Source organism: Amphibalanus amphitrite, unplaced genomic scaffold (genome assembly GCF_019059575.1).
Source record: "Amphibalanus amphitrite isolate SeventyFive unplaced genomic scaffold, NRLGWU_Aamphi_draft 000038F_arrow, whole genome shotgun sequence".
Lineage (NCBI taxonomy): Eukaryota > Metazoa > Arthropoda > Thecostraca > Balanomorpha > Balanidae > Amphibalanus > Amphibalanus amphitrite.
In genome coordinates this window covers 443,170-462,452 of record NW_024881534.1, presented here as the reverse complement: position 1 = coordinate 462,452, position 19,283 = coordinate 443,170, and the positions used below count along the sequence as shown (strand labels likewise).

Genomic DNA, 19,283 nt, shown 5'->3' with positions numbered 1-19,283 from the left:
TTTGGATGTAGCAGCCAAACATCAACCCGCGCCGGACCGGTGCTCGGCGTCAAACGCGCCGGGCCGGGAGGTGTTGATTGAACACTCCCCTTCTAACTCGGCTCTTGGGCCACATAGCGACACGTAGTAAGTGGCATTCGAAAGAGCGCCCGAAATTCCAGATGGAGTAATTAGTCATTTCTAGGTCAGGTCAAAGGTCACGTCACCAGAGGTCATCAAAGGTAAAATGTTGCATTTATCAACATTTATCGAAAACCGGCTCTTACCTCGGGGACCAATAGAGCTACATCGTCGCGGAAAAGTGCATTCAATTAATCTTTTAGCGGTCTTTCTGAAATAAGCCCTCAGATTTGGCTTAACCCTCGCCCCTAGTCGTGTTTTTCCAGCCGCGAACGTATAGAAGGGGTCCGTTGGACCCCCCGCTGTTTCGCCCCTGATCGAGCTAGAGCTTCGCGGAAAAGACGAGCGTGTTGCCCGTGACAAGAGGAAGCTGATGATACCCAATTGTAAGGTCCTAGGTCATCGGTTGACCTTCCAGGTCAGGTCAATGACCCAAAAGTCGGGAAAATCGGGACCTGTTCGAACGTCGTAAAAGGTGGCTTCTATGGGTTTTTTGGGTGCTGATCACGAATATAATATTATTTACGATCATAGATGATGTCTTCATACATTTAGGCCAGGTCGGATCAGGTCAGGTCAGGTCAACTAGTAAGGGTTTTGCCGGGTATTTGAAGTAGGTGGCAACCGCCTCTGACAGCTTTGTAACATGTTACGAAGGCACCAAAGCTACATAGTAAATGTTCAAATGGTTGCTAGATTCGAATTCAGCTCCAAAAAACTAGCCTAGAAACATGTAAAACTCGAAAAAGTGAACCAAGGTCATCAAAGGTCAATGACCTGACCTGACCTTCCGGTGACCTTGACACCCACCCTAATGCATGGGAGCAACATAATATCCCATGTTTGAACGCTTTAAACCAAGAAAAGACTGCAAACCCGCGGCTAATGCGAGCCGACATACGCTGAATCGCGATTCCGGCCAAACATGGTCTCGAAAGAAGGTCACAGGTCAAAGATCATTAAGGTCAGGGTCATGAAATTTTCAGGTTAGCTGTAAAAGTAGTTATCGCGAGGGTACTGAAAGTTTCGTTGCGATCGGCCGCTTTTTACGCGAATTACTCGCGAAAAACCAAGGGTTCCGTTCGAAGATCCAGGCCCTGTCGCGCTAGAATGGTATATCGGCCCACTGTGCAGCGGCCGCGTCTGGTTGATAAATAACGCCGCGAGCCGCCGCGCCGCGCGATCCCGTTAGGTAGACGTATCTGGCGCATCAGCTGCAGGGTGTGTGAACAACGTGGCGCACCTCAGACGGCCGGCACATTCCTCAGACTGGGAACGTAGGCTGGTTAAGACAGCCAGCATCAGACCAGGTCCGTCTGTCGGGTGTTCCGTGAGGGCAGTCTGCCTCAGACTGGTGTGGATCCGTCTGTCTGGTTCGAGAAGTCTGCCTCAGACTGGAATGCGTCCGCCTGGTCTCCGGGGAGCCTTTCTCAGACTGGCCTCGCCTGATGAGTGATTGTGACATGTCCCCTGACAGACTCACACCGTACCGAGCCGCACCGTCTGATCCAATTCGATAGGAGCATACTGCCGAAGTGCCGAGTACTGCCGAGTGACATTGCGCGGATTACTGAAAAGCTTGAAGAATAAGTGAGGCAATGTGATGTGATGGGCATATGGTGAGATGACATTAGATGGGACTGTCGACGTGCTGCTGGCGAATGGGTGAAATTTGTGAGCAGGTGTGAATGGTGCATAGGTTGAGAATATGTTTGAAACAGAACAGAAGCGTAGACGGGCGGGCGAGCTGGCAAAATATGCGGACAGGTTGTGGACAGCTGGAGCCTGGACATGTACGCGGATAAATTTTGAACAGCAGACAGAGACAGACGTGTGCACTGTGAGAACAGTTGGACGCCCTATCTTCACCTCACCGGTCGTAAAGACCGGACACCACTAAGGAACTGTCAAACTAAGGACCAGTCAGGCTAAGGAACTTGGAGTTCTTGACTCCTTGAGGCTTCCAGAATAAGAGATAATGCTCGTATGTTACTTTAGATCTCCTCTCCAATAACCAACCACAGCGGCAGCATACTCTGTCAAGTATCAAGCCCCTAACCAAAACCAACATCAGCAGGCCAAGACTACCGCCCACTTCAACCAGCCAACGCTGATCAGCCGACCTCCCTCCAACAGGCCGCACCAATTAGCCCCGAGTGCTGGGCGTCAGGCTGTGCGTGTTCAGTTCAGAGGCGGCCGACGAGGTCGGGTGACTGATCCGCCACGTGAACATGACGTCTGAGTGACAGCGTGACAGCCGGACCGGCAGGATGACAGGTCGGATGACAGGTGGGCGCGCAGACGTGTGAACTGTGAAGGTCGCTAGAACGGCGGTACAAAGCCAGCTATATGGAACAAGACCAGTGTAAGCAATGTTAATGCATACTTACATCGACGACTCTTGTTGTTCAAGCGTACTACATGGCATGCGTGTTACATGGTATGCGTGTGGCCGTTGCCCAGTACTTCATACGTTTTTCGTCGGACAAAGAGCCAAGCAGCCACCTCGCGTGTCGAGTCGCCGGGTTTCTGATTTCTTGGCTCACTCAGCTGGAATCGTAGCCGGCATTACCGTAAAATATGTTAATGTGTCAAAGCACGTCGCCTTCTAGTCCGGGGACAAACGTCAGCTGCTTAAGCTGCATGAAAATGATATGTCTGCGGTTGCTCAACGCGTGTCCGAGCCGAGAGGTTCCTTGAACACATGCAGACACGTGTAAGACATTTGAGGTAGATCCGCCTGTCCCTGAGATGATATCATAGCTACATCATCACTGAGGACGCTCGACTACTCCTCAATCAATGCTCCATTGTGGGTGATGAAAATTCCAACTTGCCGCGGGTCTGGGTCAAGTGTGGTGTAACATCAGCGACTCTCCCGTACCGATAGGGGTGGGACGGCACATAATGACCTGATTCGGCCGATGGTAACGGGCACCGGTATACGGGCTCAAGGCTTTCAGGATATAGAATACAGGACATCAGAACGATGGCCGGGTGATCGATCAGTTTAACCCTCGCCCGCACATGCCATTTTCCCATCCTAGAACGCACATGGGGGGGGGGGTGGTTGCCACCCCCCCGCGCCATTTCGTTCCTGTTGGAGATAGAGCTTAGCAGTAAAGACCAAAAAGATTCTTTGGGAAGAGACGAATCCAATGATACCCAGTTTTACCTTCTCAGGTCAGTCATTGACCTTCCAGGTCAGGTCAAACTAAAAAATGTTGCTGTTTTGGGTCACCGTTGGATATCAAGTGTGCTGCTTATCAAATACCGATGACGATGCTGTCTTCTGGTGCCAAGCCAGCTAGAACCTCTTTGTCACACTACCCGACCAGAATTTTGCTGCTGAGGTCATTTCAGGTCAAGTTAGGTCAAGGTCAATTATATGTATTTGTATGTCTGTGTGTGTCTGTGTGTATACTGATGTGTGCACCGATTGTTTTTGGGTCCATATTACATGAAATCATGATCTGAGAAGCTTTTACCAAAAATGCAGTCAAAAAACTTCAAAAAAAGTAAATTCAGCTTGCCTAAAACGCAATTATCTTAGGTGACCTAGGTTGACCTTGACCCTGACCTTGACCCCTGTACATCGTCAAACAACATGTTCCATGATAGGTAGGAGGTAAGACTGGCAAAAAAGGCCGAAATCAGGGTGTCAAAAGCTCATAAGGCCCATGGCAAACGCAAGATGTTGAGAATTGGCCATTTGGGTCATGACATGACCTGAAAAACAAGGTCATATCTCCGAAACCAAAAATCACAGAAACTTGAAATTTTCAGTGGACATCAAAAAAGGATAGAGGAGCAGCTATACGAAAAATCAGCCTTCTAGCTATAAAAATGTTGAGTGCAGAGCAGAAAGACTACCTGGGGGGGGGGGGTGGCAACCACCCCCCCCCCCCCATGTGCGGGCGAGGGTTAAAGGCTCACCGTCGCTGAGCGCTGGGCTACCGGTAAAACACCAACCATGTTTCGCAATGCAGATTAATCAGCGCCAATGATTGAACAGATGATCTTCCTTATGATAAGACGCATCATTTGTCAAGTGTGCTTAGCCAGGAGAGTTATCGACATTCAACAAAGGATGAGCATTATTCCCATGGCCATAACCAGGCGTTCGCTATCGCGTGCCTTCGACGATTACGAGACTATAATGGAAACAAATCGGAATCCATCATGCGTTAAATGAGATCGGACATGGGGTTACCAGCCTCCTCGGAACCTTAAGCGTGCAATAACCATTCAACTTGGCAGGGAACGCCAAATATCTTCGGCATGTAGCCACTAGCCAGTCCAAACATGGCAAGGCCACCTGTGAATGGAATTAGGACCCCGAACACTTTACACATTACAACTGGTGCGATGAAACTGATACCCGTGTAGACATGCTCTTCCAGTAAGTGGTAGTTACCCAAAGAAGGAGTGAGGTCGGAGGGGAGGGGAAGCAGGCAACTCCTACTGACACGGTGGTCCTTTCAGACCTCGCCGACACGTGGCATGATCCTCCGAACCGCGCAGATGATCATTTGAGCCTCCTCCCGTCCCGGTACCCCAGTTATATGACAGCCATAAACCACGATTGCAGCTGGAAGCGACGGCCAGACGCGCGCCAGAAGTGTGCGGGACCGAGCACGCAGCCCATAAATACGCCCCCTAACGAGCTGCAAGGTCCCCATGACGTGGCCGGTGACAAAGGCGACCTCCCGCGCACTGCAGAAGTGCACAGAACCCCTACCCACCATCCACCCATCCATCATGGAGAGATGCATCTCCTTGCGTCTTTATCAGTCCCGTTGTCCGCCGCCAGCGGTGCATAGTGATGCGGCGCGCTCTGTTCAATTGGAAGGGACAGTGCCGGTGCGTTTTTACAATGTCCAATGATCGTACCAGTGGCAAACAGCACGTTTTTACGTCACCACACGACCTCGTGACCTAGGAGATTATCTACGGTGACAAAGCGTGAACTAATTCGCCGGCAATTTGCCGCACATCATTCTGCAACTCAGCCCGATCATTCTGCGGCTCAATACGGCCCGATCATCCACCCCTATCATCTCCCACCCCAGTCATCCCTGTTCACTCCGCCGAATCCCTCCCACTGCCCCTCGCGCCCGGCGGGTGACAGGGTGAAGGGTGACCAGCGATTGGCCGATTGGGTGCAGTGCAGCGGCTCTGTGACGCGACGGGACGCCTCCGCGTCAGATGAGGTCACCGCGCCTCGGCCGGTTCCCGCAGCCAGCACCGCTCTCTGTGAAGATAACTCCAGCGGGCCGCAGCGCTGCTGCAGAGGCCGAGCTCCGTCGCCCATTTCGCTCAGTTTCAGCAGGCCCTTCCTTTGAGGACCGCGTTCGGGTCCTGCGCCCCTCGTAACGTCGATTGTTGCAAATGAAAGTAAATCGGCGCTGCTAGTGGTGACTGCGGCGTTTCCAGTGTGTCCCCCACGGCCGGGGACGGAGACCCGGGGAGCTGGCGCTCCGTATAAGGTGGACGGGGAACGTCCAGAGACGGGGGACGACCGCTGTCATCACTTGCCACGAGTGACGACAAGTGGGTTCCGGCCGAGCGGAGACAGGCGCTCCAGGCAGGCGGACAGCGCGACCGCTACAAGGAGCTGAACCGCCAGTGCCGCGGAGCGATACGGCGAGACCAGACTGCCCACTATCAGCGCGAACTGGACAAGGCGGGGCCGGGCAGCGTCTGGCGCGTGCTGCGGCCTATCATTGGCAGTAAGAAGGAAACTGCCGTGCCCAGTGCTACCCCTGATGCACTCAACGACTATTATGTCAGCATTGGCCCTGCCACTGCCGCCAGCGTCCCGAGACCTGCTGCACCGGTGCCCGTCCGCCTGCCACGAGTGACGACAAGTGGGTTCCGGCCACATCCCATCGATCTTGACACGCTGTGTCTGGTCCTGTGGTCCATGAAGCCGTCTAGAGCAACCGGACTTGACGGGATCAGTGTCGACATGTTCAGGAGATACTTCTGGGGTACTGGACAGATTCTGCTCGACATGATCAACACGAGCCTGGTGACCTGTCAGGTGCCGGCGGCGTGGAAACACGCGCTTGTCACGCCAATCCCGAAGGGGAAAGGACCTTCAGCTCCAGCCAACACCCGCCCAATCTCGATTCTGCCGGGAGTGATGAAGATCACTGAGAGAGTAGTGCAGCTCCAGCTCACTCAGTATCTGGAGACCAACAAGCTGCTCTCCAGCGCCCAGCACGGATATCGGAAGGGTCACAGCACGGAGACCGCTCTCAGCGTCATCACCGAACACGTCCTCTGCGCTATGGACTGTCGCGAGATATCTGTGCTCGTGCTACTTGACCTATCGAAGTGCTTCGATGTGGTACCGCACGCCAGACTACTCGATAAGCTGGCGCTGTATGGCGTAGACACAGAGTGGTTCGGAGACTATTTGCGCGGCCACACTCAGCAAGTGCAAGTGATCGGTGGTGACGGCACTCCCATGTGTTCCGCTGCTAAGCCCAACTCCATCGGGGTCTTCCAGGGCGGCTCGCTCAGCTGTGTCTTGTACACCATCTTCACGAACGAGCTCAGTTTGTTTGTGCCCGACGGGGTCCGAGTGGTACAATACGCGGACGACACACAGTTGCTTGTCAGCGGCAAGAAAAGTGAGCTGCCTGCTTTAATTGTCCGCATGGAGCAGGCCCTTGTCAGTGTGTACGACTGGTTTTGTTCAAACGGGATGAAACTAAACGCGTCCAAAACCCAGGCACTTGTGCTCGGTACACCTGCTATGCTGAGAGGTTTACCGCCAGTGGCACTAGACTTCCTAGGAACCACCATACCCGACTCTAGAGTAGTGAAGAACTTGGGTGTCATCATGGACAATTATCTGAGCTTCCAGTCGCATGTGGACCATGTAACATCAAAGTGCACGGGCATTCTTCTTGGTATGATGCATGCCAAACATGTAGTTCCGAAAAGTGCTGTCGTGACGATCGTGCAGGCTCTTGTGACATCAATCATTAGATACTGCATCTCGGTTTACGGTACATGTAATGCAACGCAGCTACATAGAGTACAGAAGCTCCTAAACTTTGGTGCCAGAGTGGTTAGCGGCCGGCGTAAGCACGACCATGTAGCGGACGTTCTCCGTGACCTGAACTGGTTAGACGCGCGTGGCCTTGTCACGTATCACCGACTGTGTCTCACCCATGCTGCCATCACGACCGGTAGTCCCGAATGCATCGCTATGTGCATCGGCCCCAGTAGAGACCACGTGTATCAGACGAGAGGCTCCTCTCAGCGCACGCTACCGAGGATACACTCTGAGTCGGGTCGCAGGCGTCTCAGCTACGGTGCTGTCCAGCAGTACAACCAGCTGCCATTCGACACAAACACTCGCCACTTCAAATCAACCCTGAGACGCTACCTACTCAGAGAACTGTATGGCTGACCTGATCAAGTATCGCGGTGTATTGTATTGGCCTGAATGTATTTTACCTCGTATGTTTTCAACCTTTGACGTGTGACGATGAAAAACCATATTCGATGGATTCGTTATGAAATATATTCTGATTCTGATTCTGACTTCTCAGAGACTGATGACATCGGTCAGTGAGTGCGACTGGTTGCACAGAGGGAAGGGGTAGGGATGAGGATGGGGATGAGGATAGGGGAGGACAAGGACAGGGAGGGAGGAGAGCGCCGCAGGGAGGAACGAGGGAGATGAGACCAGGAGAGGAGATGGCGAAAAGGGGCAAGGAAAGAGGGAGGAAACAGAGAATAATAACGTGAAGAACAGTCGAGGAGCAGTTATTTCTAATTGGGATAAGAGCATAGCCCAGAGCTGACACCTGACTTTTGACCGAGCAGCGACAAACTGACGAACCGAAAAGAGACACCCGCTTGGACATTTGTGGCGTGAGAGCTGCAGCCGGGAGCCAGGGAACGATGGAAAACGGTCAGAGCGGGAATAATGCAGGCTAGGGCGGGGCGGGGCTCGGGAGGGAGTTTAGGGCGGCGGCTCGGGAGGGAGTTACCGGGGAGGCCCGGACAGGGCGGGGGTAGCTGTGGAGGGAGCTAGCGCTGGCGGATGTTGCGGTGACATCATGGCTGACGTGCCCGCCCCACCGCCCAACGCTCAGTCTGACGCCACCATTCCCAGCAAAATGCCACCAAACAGCGCAAATTGCAGACCGCACCGGCCAAAGTGCAGGCAGTCCGTGCACATTCGCAGCCGGCGATGCTTGCCACACGGTATAAACGTGACGTCCCTGTGACCTTTGGGTACGGATTGAGCAACGGCCTAAGCTCACGTCCGATTTAAGCATTACTCAGCCCAGCTACAGCCCCGATACTGATCACGTATAGAGACTCGAAATACGCACTAAGCCGAGCTACGCCGGCCAGAGACGTTTCCATTCTCTTCTCATCTGTAATACATTTCTGCAAGAAGGCAGGAAACATGCCCAAAAACGGAGTCGCCGTAGGGGCGGGCTGGTTTTCAGTATGTACTGGCTCAAGGAGGACGTGGCGAGCGTAGTTTCGAGCCGTCGTATATCTAGATGAGACGGGCCCGGCGTGCTGAGGCGGTCTTATGTTTATACAAACGGAGCGGCGTGCAGCGAGTCAAGGCACCAGCGTCCAACGGTACGGCACGGCTCTGCCGACCCGTCACCGGGCGTGCAACGACGGTGCACCAGCACCAGTCTCCGGGCACCAGCAGCCCGATGTAACTAACCAGCGACGACCGCACCACCACCAGTCTCCAGGCACCAGCAGCCTGATGTATGTACTGTTCCAGCAACGGCTGCACCAGTATCAGCACACTGGGCACTAGCTACCTACCCGACCACGCGATGTACCGTCACCAAACCAACGAAGTCGACACCAACTGCCCGTGCGACAAAGCTTGAATCGCTTCGACAGGATTATGCAGGAAACAGGAATATTTGACTTTTCAGAATAGCCTTTTCGCAACCTGATGGCGGTCAGCCTCAAGTCAAGCCTCAAGTCACTTACCCCAATACCCAAACTCTTATATCCCTATGACATGCGTCACAAGAATAAATATCACAACCAGCTGCCGTCGCACAAGCAGATGCTGCAGCCTGCAGTAGCCACGTTGCAACTAGCAGCTACAAAACTAACCAACTGCAGGCACGGTAAACAATAAAAACAAGATCAGCAGCAGACTGAAAAACAAATCGACAGTCAACCGAACGAGCAGATCTTGTTCCCCAGCTGGGCTAGTGTAGGCTAGGAAAACTCATAGTGAGTCCACGGTATGAGGAGCTCTACCAAAGCTGAGGGAGCCCCACGAACATTCACGGATAGTTCAGACCCAGGATTCTACTAGAAAGCGAGCAGTCTATACTCAAAGTGACCAGGCACTGCTTTCGGACTTAATAAGCGATGAAAGTCGAGCCATTGACAGACATCAATCAATGTCCACTTCACGATCATGCCACTATCAATCCCCATTCCATATTCCAGTGAAAATTTAGCACCGCCGATTTCCGAGACTTCCGACTGGGTTCCATGGTCGGTCCTCCCAAGATGCCAGCACGGACATGATGCAGGTAAACCGCGCCGCACGTGCCTCCTGCACGTGACGGCACGTGACCGCCGTGCACAGCCTGGAATGCACGTGAAACCGGCTCACGGTGAGCGAGTTGGCTCTAGCCTCGACCCTGCAGTCGGCAAGGAATGCCACCCCTGACCCCTCCGTCAGCCCTGAGCCCGTGCCTTTCATGGCGAACCACAGCGTGGTTCAGCCTCCGTACCCCACGCCCCAGCATGGCCGGAGTTGTAAGGAGCGAGCTTGCAGTGCAGATGGGAGGGCGAGATCGTGCTCACTAACGAGACGAAATGAAGACGGCAATCATCTTCGCCCGCCCATGTCACTAACGAGGACGACCGCCTCCGACATCAGCTAAGTTCGGTGAATTCTTACTGCTTGTCATCAGCGTCCAGCGGGCAGTCCAAGGAGTGACAATGAAGTGACACAAGTTCTGTGTCACAACGGATGAGCCAGGTGGTCCCACAGCGGCCCATGGCAGGCCGGCCAGATGACACGGCGGTTGAATGCTTTCACAAGCGCACGTGTTTTTTGTGCGGTTTCCATAGACGGCGAGCGTTGCTCAGCTCGGCTGGATTACATGAAAGGCCGATCAACGAGTGCTCAATGTCAGGCCACGGTCAACAAACAGCACGGCATTGAAAGCTGCGTCTGCTTTGCTGGATCTCACATCTCACACAAATGAGTCATATTGGCATAAACCCGACTCGTGTTTTACCAATATCACTCGCTCGCTGCCAACCACGCCTCATTCCGTGCAACCACGAGCAGATATCTCTCTGAAGTCGGCACTGAAGCCAAACACTAGCGCTCGGTAACGGAGCCATCAAAGCGAGACACGGGTGCAGGGTCGGATCACTTCTGAAAATCGGCACCGGCTAAGCCAAACCTCTCTGTCGAACAGCGCGAATAGCGGTTCGCCGACATGGGGTCAGGGGCGCTGCAGCGCGCGGGCACACCTCACCCTGCGCCGCCCCTGGCGGATGGCCCACACCCTCAGCTTAGTGAAAATCTCCCGTTAAGCGGCTGCCCGGCCTTGGTAAGCACCTGTCCACAGGCTGACAAGTCGACAATCCGCTCAGCGCCGCGGGATTTGGATGGGCACCTCTCACCACCGGCATTTGTGGGCTAAATCCGGAGCCTGAGGCCGCAAATTGGACGGTGCGATTCGGTGACAGTCAAATAACTGAAAGCCGGATGGCTTAAGAAAATCTGGGGAGAATGTCAGGCTTGGCTGACTATCGACTCTTCAGATAGACCACCCATTCGTTGTTGCCATGAGCTCATTTGAGTGCGTTTTGAACCAATGCGTCGAACCAGCGAGCGAAGCTTGACTGGGGGCTGTATAGGCGCGTCCCCGAGGATGTAAGGTACCCGCTAACGAGCCGGTGTCAGTAGCAGTGAACTAGTGAGAACCCCGACCAGGGCCAGGTCCTTCGCCGGGCGCTGGGGGCGATCTCACGGCCCCTCTGACTCCCATAGTTGACTGTAACAGCACGCAGAATGTTCGCAGCAGTCACCGCAAAGTCGCCTGTCGGCCGGAATACCGTACCGCTAGGTCAAAACATCTCTCTGCTCCCAGAACGTCCCTCTCTCCTCTCTCCCTCTGTCTGCCTCTCTCCAACTCTCCCGCTAATCCTCCCGGCTCGCGGAGCTCTGAAGACTGCAGCGCAGCCCGTCTCGCCACCACCATCAGGATGCAACATGTTTGCTTTTCTTCGTCCAGCGCACCCGTCCTCCGCAGTTGAACGCAAGGCCGAATAAAACGCTACGACCCACAGCGAGGCTGACAAAGCTTTCGCAAGGCAAACAAAGCTCGGCACCGGACAAAGCTTGGCAGCTCGCGGCCGGACAAAGCCCCTCGGCGGTGTCTGGTTTCGTCGTGGGCGGTGGAGAGGAACAACAACAGCCCCGGGTTCCCGCTGACCGGCCGCTGACCGCCGGCGAGCGGCTCCGGTGCCGCGCGGTCAGCGCTGACCGGTGCTGAGCTGAGCCGGGCGGGCCGGGCGCCGAAATAGCTGATGGTATCGGTCGACCTCCTGTCAGCGCTCATCACAACATCGGCCGGCCCGGGCGGGGCGTAATGTTACAGATCGGAGTCCGATCGGGGTTCAGCATCGGTTTCTGAGACCCGTGCAGTCTCAGCCGGCCACCGTAGGGCGTAAAACCCCTGTTGAAAAGGTCAAATAAGGGGGCCATCTTACGATACGACCCGTGTTGATTGTTGAAAAGATCAAATGAAGCGGGTTATCTTAGAACCCGCGCTGACGCAGCTGACATGTGACGCAGCTCCCCCGTCCATGCCGCACGGCCTCCTAAACGACCCTGCCGGGCTGTTCTCGTGAGCTTGACTTGTGGACAATAATATGCCCGTTATGTCTCCAGCACTAATACCGATTAAAGTCTGTAGGTGTTGAGTTATGGGTTCCCGCAGATTCAATGTGACACAGACTACCTAATGATAAATACTGGTGCGTACTTCAGCTTCGCAATCCCGATCCAAGCTCTACTTAGCGTAGATTCTAACCCAGGAAATAGGTAAGTTCATTTACACATCATTTTCGAATCCAATAACTTGTTAAGGACAAATTAAATAATCCCTACTTGGATGCAGCGGGTAGTCGGTGTTCAGCTACGGTCGGGAAAAACAACGGACGGACACCAACAGTCAACAGACATAAAAATAAAAAAACGGCCAGTTCATATCGAGCAGATATTCAAATATCCCGTAAAATGTCCATTTGAACCCTTCAAAACACAATAAATCCTTTCGTCCGGAGCATAGTTTTAACTTACCAAAACTCGATTGAACCTCTCCTCGAGCGTCTCCTGGTCAGGCATCGGGACCTTCATCGAGATTGACGTGGCGACAGTGCCCGGCACAATACTGGACGAGTAGTTATTCAAACGTTTCTCCATTGTTCTTCTGTATTCTTCTCTTTCAGCTATGCTTTCAGCATTACCCATGATGCACAGATAATATCAAGATGGTCTTAATGTACAAATATTGTTGTTTGTGATGCCTCATGCAGAGAACAAGTCATCCCCTTAGGAAGCGCGTGAAACGATGACAAATCAAGATTCGATACAACTTAAGTTATAGAGCACCAGTCACCACACACTCATATATGGGTATAAAGGTCCAGGTTCTGCTAGAACCAGAAGGCAGCACGGTTCCTTCCGGCCTCAAGCGCAAAACGGTGCTGGTGCAAGCTGAAGCGGGCGAACGGTAGACGCAATGGTATTTTTCACCCTGGACGTAATTAGAGCCAGTTTTCAGTTTCCAGGCTACAGCCACAATCTGCTTGCCCTGACACCAGTCCCACGATGATCAACGTCCATAAACTACCTAATCGACATAAAACCAGCACTGCCACGAGCGACGCGTAACACAACCCCCCCGCACGGCTCCCGCCACAACACTGAGTCCAAACTGAGTCTGAGTCTGCGCAATAATTGTCTCCAACACAACAAGCAGACAGCCAGCAGAAGTAAAAGTCGACAATAATTCTGACGTCATATCAAACTTTTTGATATCTTTTTGCGTTTTATCAATCATATTAGCTCTTTTTTCTATTTGTATATTATCTCAAACGAAAAAAAAATATTTGAATATCAATTTTTAAATTCAGAAATTACTTTTTATTTCATAAACGTCATTTTGATAAAAGTATTTTAGGAATAGAGATGGTCAAAGGCATACTGCGCCAAATACTTGTCTAATCTGTCACGAATATGAGGCTCTCTCTATCGCCTGGATAAAAATAGGCCCCGCCCATCCCAATCAGCTGCTGCATGACGAGTTGATGACGACAACCACTACTTACCAGCAACCAATCTAGGGATAGCGTACGTGACAGTAATGGTGCAGCGGTTGCAAAATATTACATTGTTATCACTGAGCTCATTGTTATTCAAACGGTTTTTGCTTTTAGGGCCTTGTTAGATGAGGATGAGGTTAGATTAGATGAAGTGTTGATGAAGGCAGGTATTTTTTTTTTAATATTTTTTTGACAATTTTTTGCCCTTGTTTTACTTAATAGCTGAACCTGGGACCACCTGAAGTCTAAACCTTATTTTATATAACATGTCAATGCTGATGCTGTCTTGAAATGTGAAATTTAGACAATGGTAATAGGAATAATGCATATCAATTTCACCAACAACATTTTAATCTCTAGGAAGTGCAATTAAAATTAAAATCACTGTCTGCCACACTGCTCCATCCTGGTCATGGTCATGCAACCAACGTTCATGGGTGGTGTTTCACGGCAGAGCACGCAATGCAGTGCTCAGCACTGCAGTGCGCTGCGTGTGTCAGAGCATTGAGTTTCCATGGCAGTGTCAACAAACTTCACTGTGACGCTAAGCTATGACAGCATCCCAGAACGCTAGCATGCTGCGGTACCAGCACCAGCAGCATGCTAGCAGTATTTGAACTCAAACCTCTGTTCTTGGTACGGTTTTTCAGAACCTCTCACTCTGTTCCAAACGCGATTGATCATAAACTAAGAGATCACATGCAACGTCATTTGAGTGATGCTATGGTATGCCGTAGCTACCAGTGCACACAGTGTCTGGATGGTGAAACAGGGCCATTATTAATCACATTTGCTTTGCTTTGTTTCAGCAGAAACCTGTCTGCACATGGGAGGAGCGCAACAAAAGCCCATCAAGTTCATGCATGGCAGTGGATCTCAACAGGAGAAAACCAGAAAGAACATGGATGTTTGTAGATTGCAGTTGTACACTGCTGTTATCACCTGATGTGTGTGGCTGGCATTGCTCCTGGCAAGAACCACCTGCAACTGATGAGATGGTGCCTCAGTCGTTGAGTGTGCTGCAGTGTGAGAGGCGCCCTGATCTCTACTTTGTGATGGGTTTCCATTGGAGGTTCAACTGAGAAGTGAGAACTGACTGTGACCATGCTTGAGCATGCCAGTGGAGCTTTACATGCTTAGGGCAGCTTTTGAACAGATGCTGACCATGGCATGTCCCATCCAGTTATCACGTGCACAGAATGGTGGGGGGAGGGCAACTCTGGGCTCTTGAGTCAGCCCTACTGCACAGGGGGTACAGATGGCCGCTTACGTTTGGTGTGTCCTGCACTGCATTATCAAGCCCAGTCTGCGCCACAGGCAATGGGTCGGGCTGCACTATATTAAAGGCAGACTATCTTGCAAAGGAGGCTGGCATCCTCTCCCATAATGACACACCAATTGGCAATCATCGCTGCGATGATCACGAGGGTGTCTGCTTATCTAACATGGTGAGGTGGAGAGCCAGTTCAAGCTGGCCTGAGGGATGGTTTTACTTCATCTGAGGCCCCCTTTCCCCGCCTGCCAGGCCCGGTCAAACGACCGCTTCACAGTGAACGACTTGCAGTGGATGCCGTCCCACAGCGCAACGAGCGCGCCGACCAGAGGCGGCTGATTGGCCAAGAGGCGGCCGCGCTGGACGGTCCCGGTGGACGTCGGCAACGCCCACCGCGCGACCATCAGATCGGCTCGCGACAGCGCCGTCGCCGACTGACCGCATGACTGGTATCTGTTCTTGATGTGGGACCGACTGCCACCGCCGGTCGCGGAAGGGCATCGCTCATCGGCCATCGACGTCCGCCAGCTTCGCGTGGGTCACTGTTCGGGCTGCCACCAATACACCGAATCGGATGGAACCCTGTCGGCGAATGCCGGCGGTGCCCCGACATCGACTGCGCGGCGGCCAGTGCATCGCGTGCCGGGAGGAGGCTGGCACCCCCGATCGGTCATTGGTCACAAACCGTGTCCCAGCTCATGACTGCATCCAGCGCAGCTCTGTGAGATGTTCTGCAGCTGCTGCAGTCTGCCGCGTGTGTTGAAAGAAGAATGAACATGAGAAAACCTCAAAACTTTATGCCTATTCGTAATTGACCAGTATTGGAATAAGTTTGGATTTTGAGAATTTGTGTCCCTGTGCTTGTGCCTGTGTGGAAAGGCATGCTTTACGGTGTACCATCTCAATGTCAAATCCCGGCTGCGCTGTGCGGATTTGTGCGGCTGCTGACAGGCCACCTGGGTGCCAACGTATGTGCGAATCCGCGAATACGTTGTGTTTCGTCAGTCAGTATCGTTCTGAAAATATTGACTGCAATAGGCTATATAGCGTATGACGGTTCAGCCCAGCAGTAATAACTGACCATTGATTGGGCGATTTTTGGGTGGTGGTTCGCTAATACATAACCTAAAGAGTGTTTTGCCGGAATCGTTTAGTAGCAGAACTGACCGGAATATAAGTAGAATGCAACGGTTTGACTAATCGTTAATTTGTTGAAACGATTGCTCTCTGAGACCACTGTGTAACTTTTGACCTGAGAATCACCAATTATAACGACAATGGGGAAGCAGTAGGCTGTACTGTAGAGTGTAGGCAACACTATATAGTTGGCACACTTACGGAAGCACACGACTTACGCAGTGGACATCTGCATCATGCATGTTAAGGTTTACTGGGAAGAGTGAGAAATTAGTCAGAATATAACTGACTAAGGAAAATAGGCGACATTTCCTATTGAGCTGGGGCGGAGAGGGGGAGGGGGCGTGTGGTCAGCTATGCCAATAATTCATTCTCTTTATGCAGCTGTGTAAAAGGGCGTCCGTTTTTGGGTGAGACCTTCCCCATCGGCCATTTCCAAGTTAAATCGTGGTGGAGAGTCTGGAGACCTCAGCCTCGGTAGTCGGTACCCTACGCGCTGCGCCACCTTGCGAAACATAAAGCAGCAGTCCTGACATCTACAGGCGTGACTTTTCATGAAAGCGCGGATGTGTTCGCGCTTATGCGAAGAAAATTCTTCCGAGTATGGTTGATAATGAGATTAATTGTTGTCATTTATTTATTAATTCATTGGCAAAAGTACCCTAATAAATCGGTAAAATAGCTTGAACTGTATCGTATTTCCTTGGGAAAAAATGACGAACTCATCCTAAGACATCCAGATTATTGGATGCGTTCGTCAGTTGTAAGTAGTTCAAGTTTTTGGGAAAATTTGCTTGTGGAAAATCATAATATTTCAAAGATATGCCTATTTTCGAATAATTTATGCATTTATCTGCATTGAAAAATGATTGTAAAGCAAAAGTGCAAAAGATTATTGTCAACTTATTTTCTCAAATCACGATTTACGAACGCACAAAACTCCAGCTTTTAATTTAGTGCGTGTGCGAATTGCGGTCAAGAAAAAATATTTAAACTGTCTATGTTCCTCTTAAAACAATGAAGGATGAATGAGGAAAACGCTGTTTTGAACAATTGTATATTTATTTTTTCTTAATTAAGCAAAAGTACAAAATTTTCAACTATTATTACATTTGCTCTCACAAAACCCATCACTTTTTAGCATGACGTCATGTCAGCCAAATTTACTAGCGCCATCTCTGGAGAGCATCTTTCGAAACCTCCAGACGATAGAGAGAGCCGAATATGACTGCTATAGCACATTAGCACCGTTTTGATTAGCACTGGCACGCGAGAATCGTGGCCGAAGCCGTATATCGTGATATTCATTTGGCAGGTGGATTTCGTAAGGTTTTAATGTGATATTTCTGAGTATTAGTGACGTAAGGTAGCTACTTCATGACATAAGCTTGAGCTAGTCGCGCTCCCTCAGACCAACTTCCCTCACTGACTTCCTTCACTGACTTCCCTCAGACCAAACAGCTCTCCAGGACCCGACTCCATACAGCCTCGAGTCCTCCGCGAATCTGCAAGGACCCTCGCGATGCCCCTGAGCACACTATTCAGGAAGTCACTGGATGCTGGAGCCCTCCCCCCAGAATGGAAGACCGGAGAGATCACCCCTATCTTCAAGAAAGGAGACCGTCAGAACCCCTCGAGTTACAGACCTATAACACTAACGGCCATCCCCGTCAAAGTCCTGGAGTCAATCGTCCGAGACGCCCTCCTCCAGCATATGTGCACAAATGGTCTGCTTGACAGCGCCCAGCACGGGTTCCTCCCAAAGAGGTCCTGCACTACCCAGCTGATGGAAGCGATGGAAGATTGGAGCTGTGCTCTCGAAAATGGCGAGGCCATTGACATCATCTACTTGGACTTTGCTAAAGCCTTCGATTCCGTGCCGCACAAACGATTGATACACAAGCTGTACGCCTATGGTGTCAGAGGAGCCCTTCTCAATTGGATTGCGGCCTTTCTGGTCGGTCGTCGACAGAGGGTCGTGGTCCAGGGAAGTAAGTCCCCTTGGGCACCGGTGACGAGCGGAATTCCCCAGGGATCGGTCCTCGGACCTGTGCTGTTCACTATCTTCGTCAACGACCTGCCCTTGGAAGTGTCTGGCTCAGTCAAGCTTTTCGCAGATGACACTAAGCTTTATCGACAAGTGCCCGGTACCGGCACAAGCCTCCAAAGCGACATCGACGCACTCGTCCGATGGTCCGAAAAATGGCTTCTTCCATTCAATGCCCAGAAATGTAAGGCAATGCATCTCGGCCTGCGAAACCCGGCCCTGACGTACACCCTGAGTGGCATTCCGATACAAGAGACAGAGGAGGAGAAAGACCTTGGCATCTTCATAGACTGCCAGCTCAACTTCCACAAGCAGACTGCCGCAGCCATCGCGAAGGCTTCCCAGATACTGGCCGTTGTGAGGCGCTCATTCGCTAACATCGATGAGTTCACACTGCCACTGTTATATAAGACGATGGTTCGCCCCCTCCTGGAATACGGAAACACCATCTGGGGTCCCTTCGGAAAGGTCGACCAGAAGAAGCTGGAACGCGTGCAACGGCGTGCCACAAAGATGGTCACCGCGATCAGGCACCTCCCGTACACTGAACGGCTCCGTCGGTTGGGATTGCCATCCCTACACTACCGGAGACGTAGAGGCGACATGGTGACGGTGTACCAGCTGTTCCACGGCGGTTTGGCAATTCCACCTGAAGTCTTCCTGACGCGGAGTGACTCTGGTCGTACCAGGGGCCACGACTGGAAACTTAAGAAGCCCAGGGCCTCGAAACTGGTGCGCAGAAACTCATTCAGCATTAGAGTCATCAACGACTGGAACTCATTGCCGAACGCAGTGGTGGCGGCCCAGTCCGTGAACCAGTTCAAGGCTCTCCTGGATAAACACTGGGGCGACTCGATGTTCGACATCCCAACCCCCTAAGAGCCCAGCCTGTATCCTGTCACGAGCTCGATGTGAGCGGGATCCCCAGGCCAAGTGGCCTTTTAAATCCCGATTACCGCAAAGGTAAGGTAAGGTAAGGTAGTCTCCAGTGGCGGGGGGGGGGGCAAAATGGGCATTTGCCCCCCCCCCCCCAACGGCATAATTTTAACATTACGCCTATGGACGATGCATGGAAAGAATCGATAAATTGTTATGGTTTGCCCCCCCCCCCCCAAACCTCTGAGCTGGATCCACCTCTGCTAGTCTCCAAGAATAATATTTGGTGGAATGCTCCTATTCTTTGTGGGAGCTGACTGTTGGCTGTTTGTGTTACTGTTGGCTGTTGGCTGTTTGTGTTTCACTCTGAATTCATAATGTTTGCATAAACCAAGTTGAACGAACTAAATTGTGCATTGCTGCGTTTTGATGAGTCGATGACATCTTATTATT

The 19,283-nt window shown here is 51.9% G+C and overlaps 1 protein-coding gene across 1 annotated transcript in view; it reads right to left on the bottom strand.

The window, feature by feature from the left end:
- Positions 1-13,105, bottom strand: part of LOC122373664 (formin-like protein) — a 66,021-nt gene extending 52,916 nt beyond the window's left edge. The window contains exon 1 of the mRNA XM_043351958.1: positions 12,473-13,105. Within this exon, the coding sequence (XP_043207893.1) occupies positions 12,473-12,643 (171 nt within the window). The 5' untranslated portion in view covers positions 12,644-13,105. The remainder of the gene's footprint in view (positions 1-12,472) is intronic.
- Positions 13,106-19,283: the final 6,178 nt, after the last annotated feature.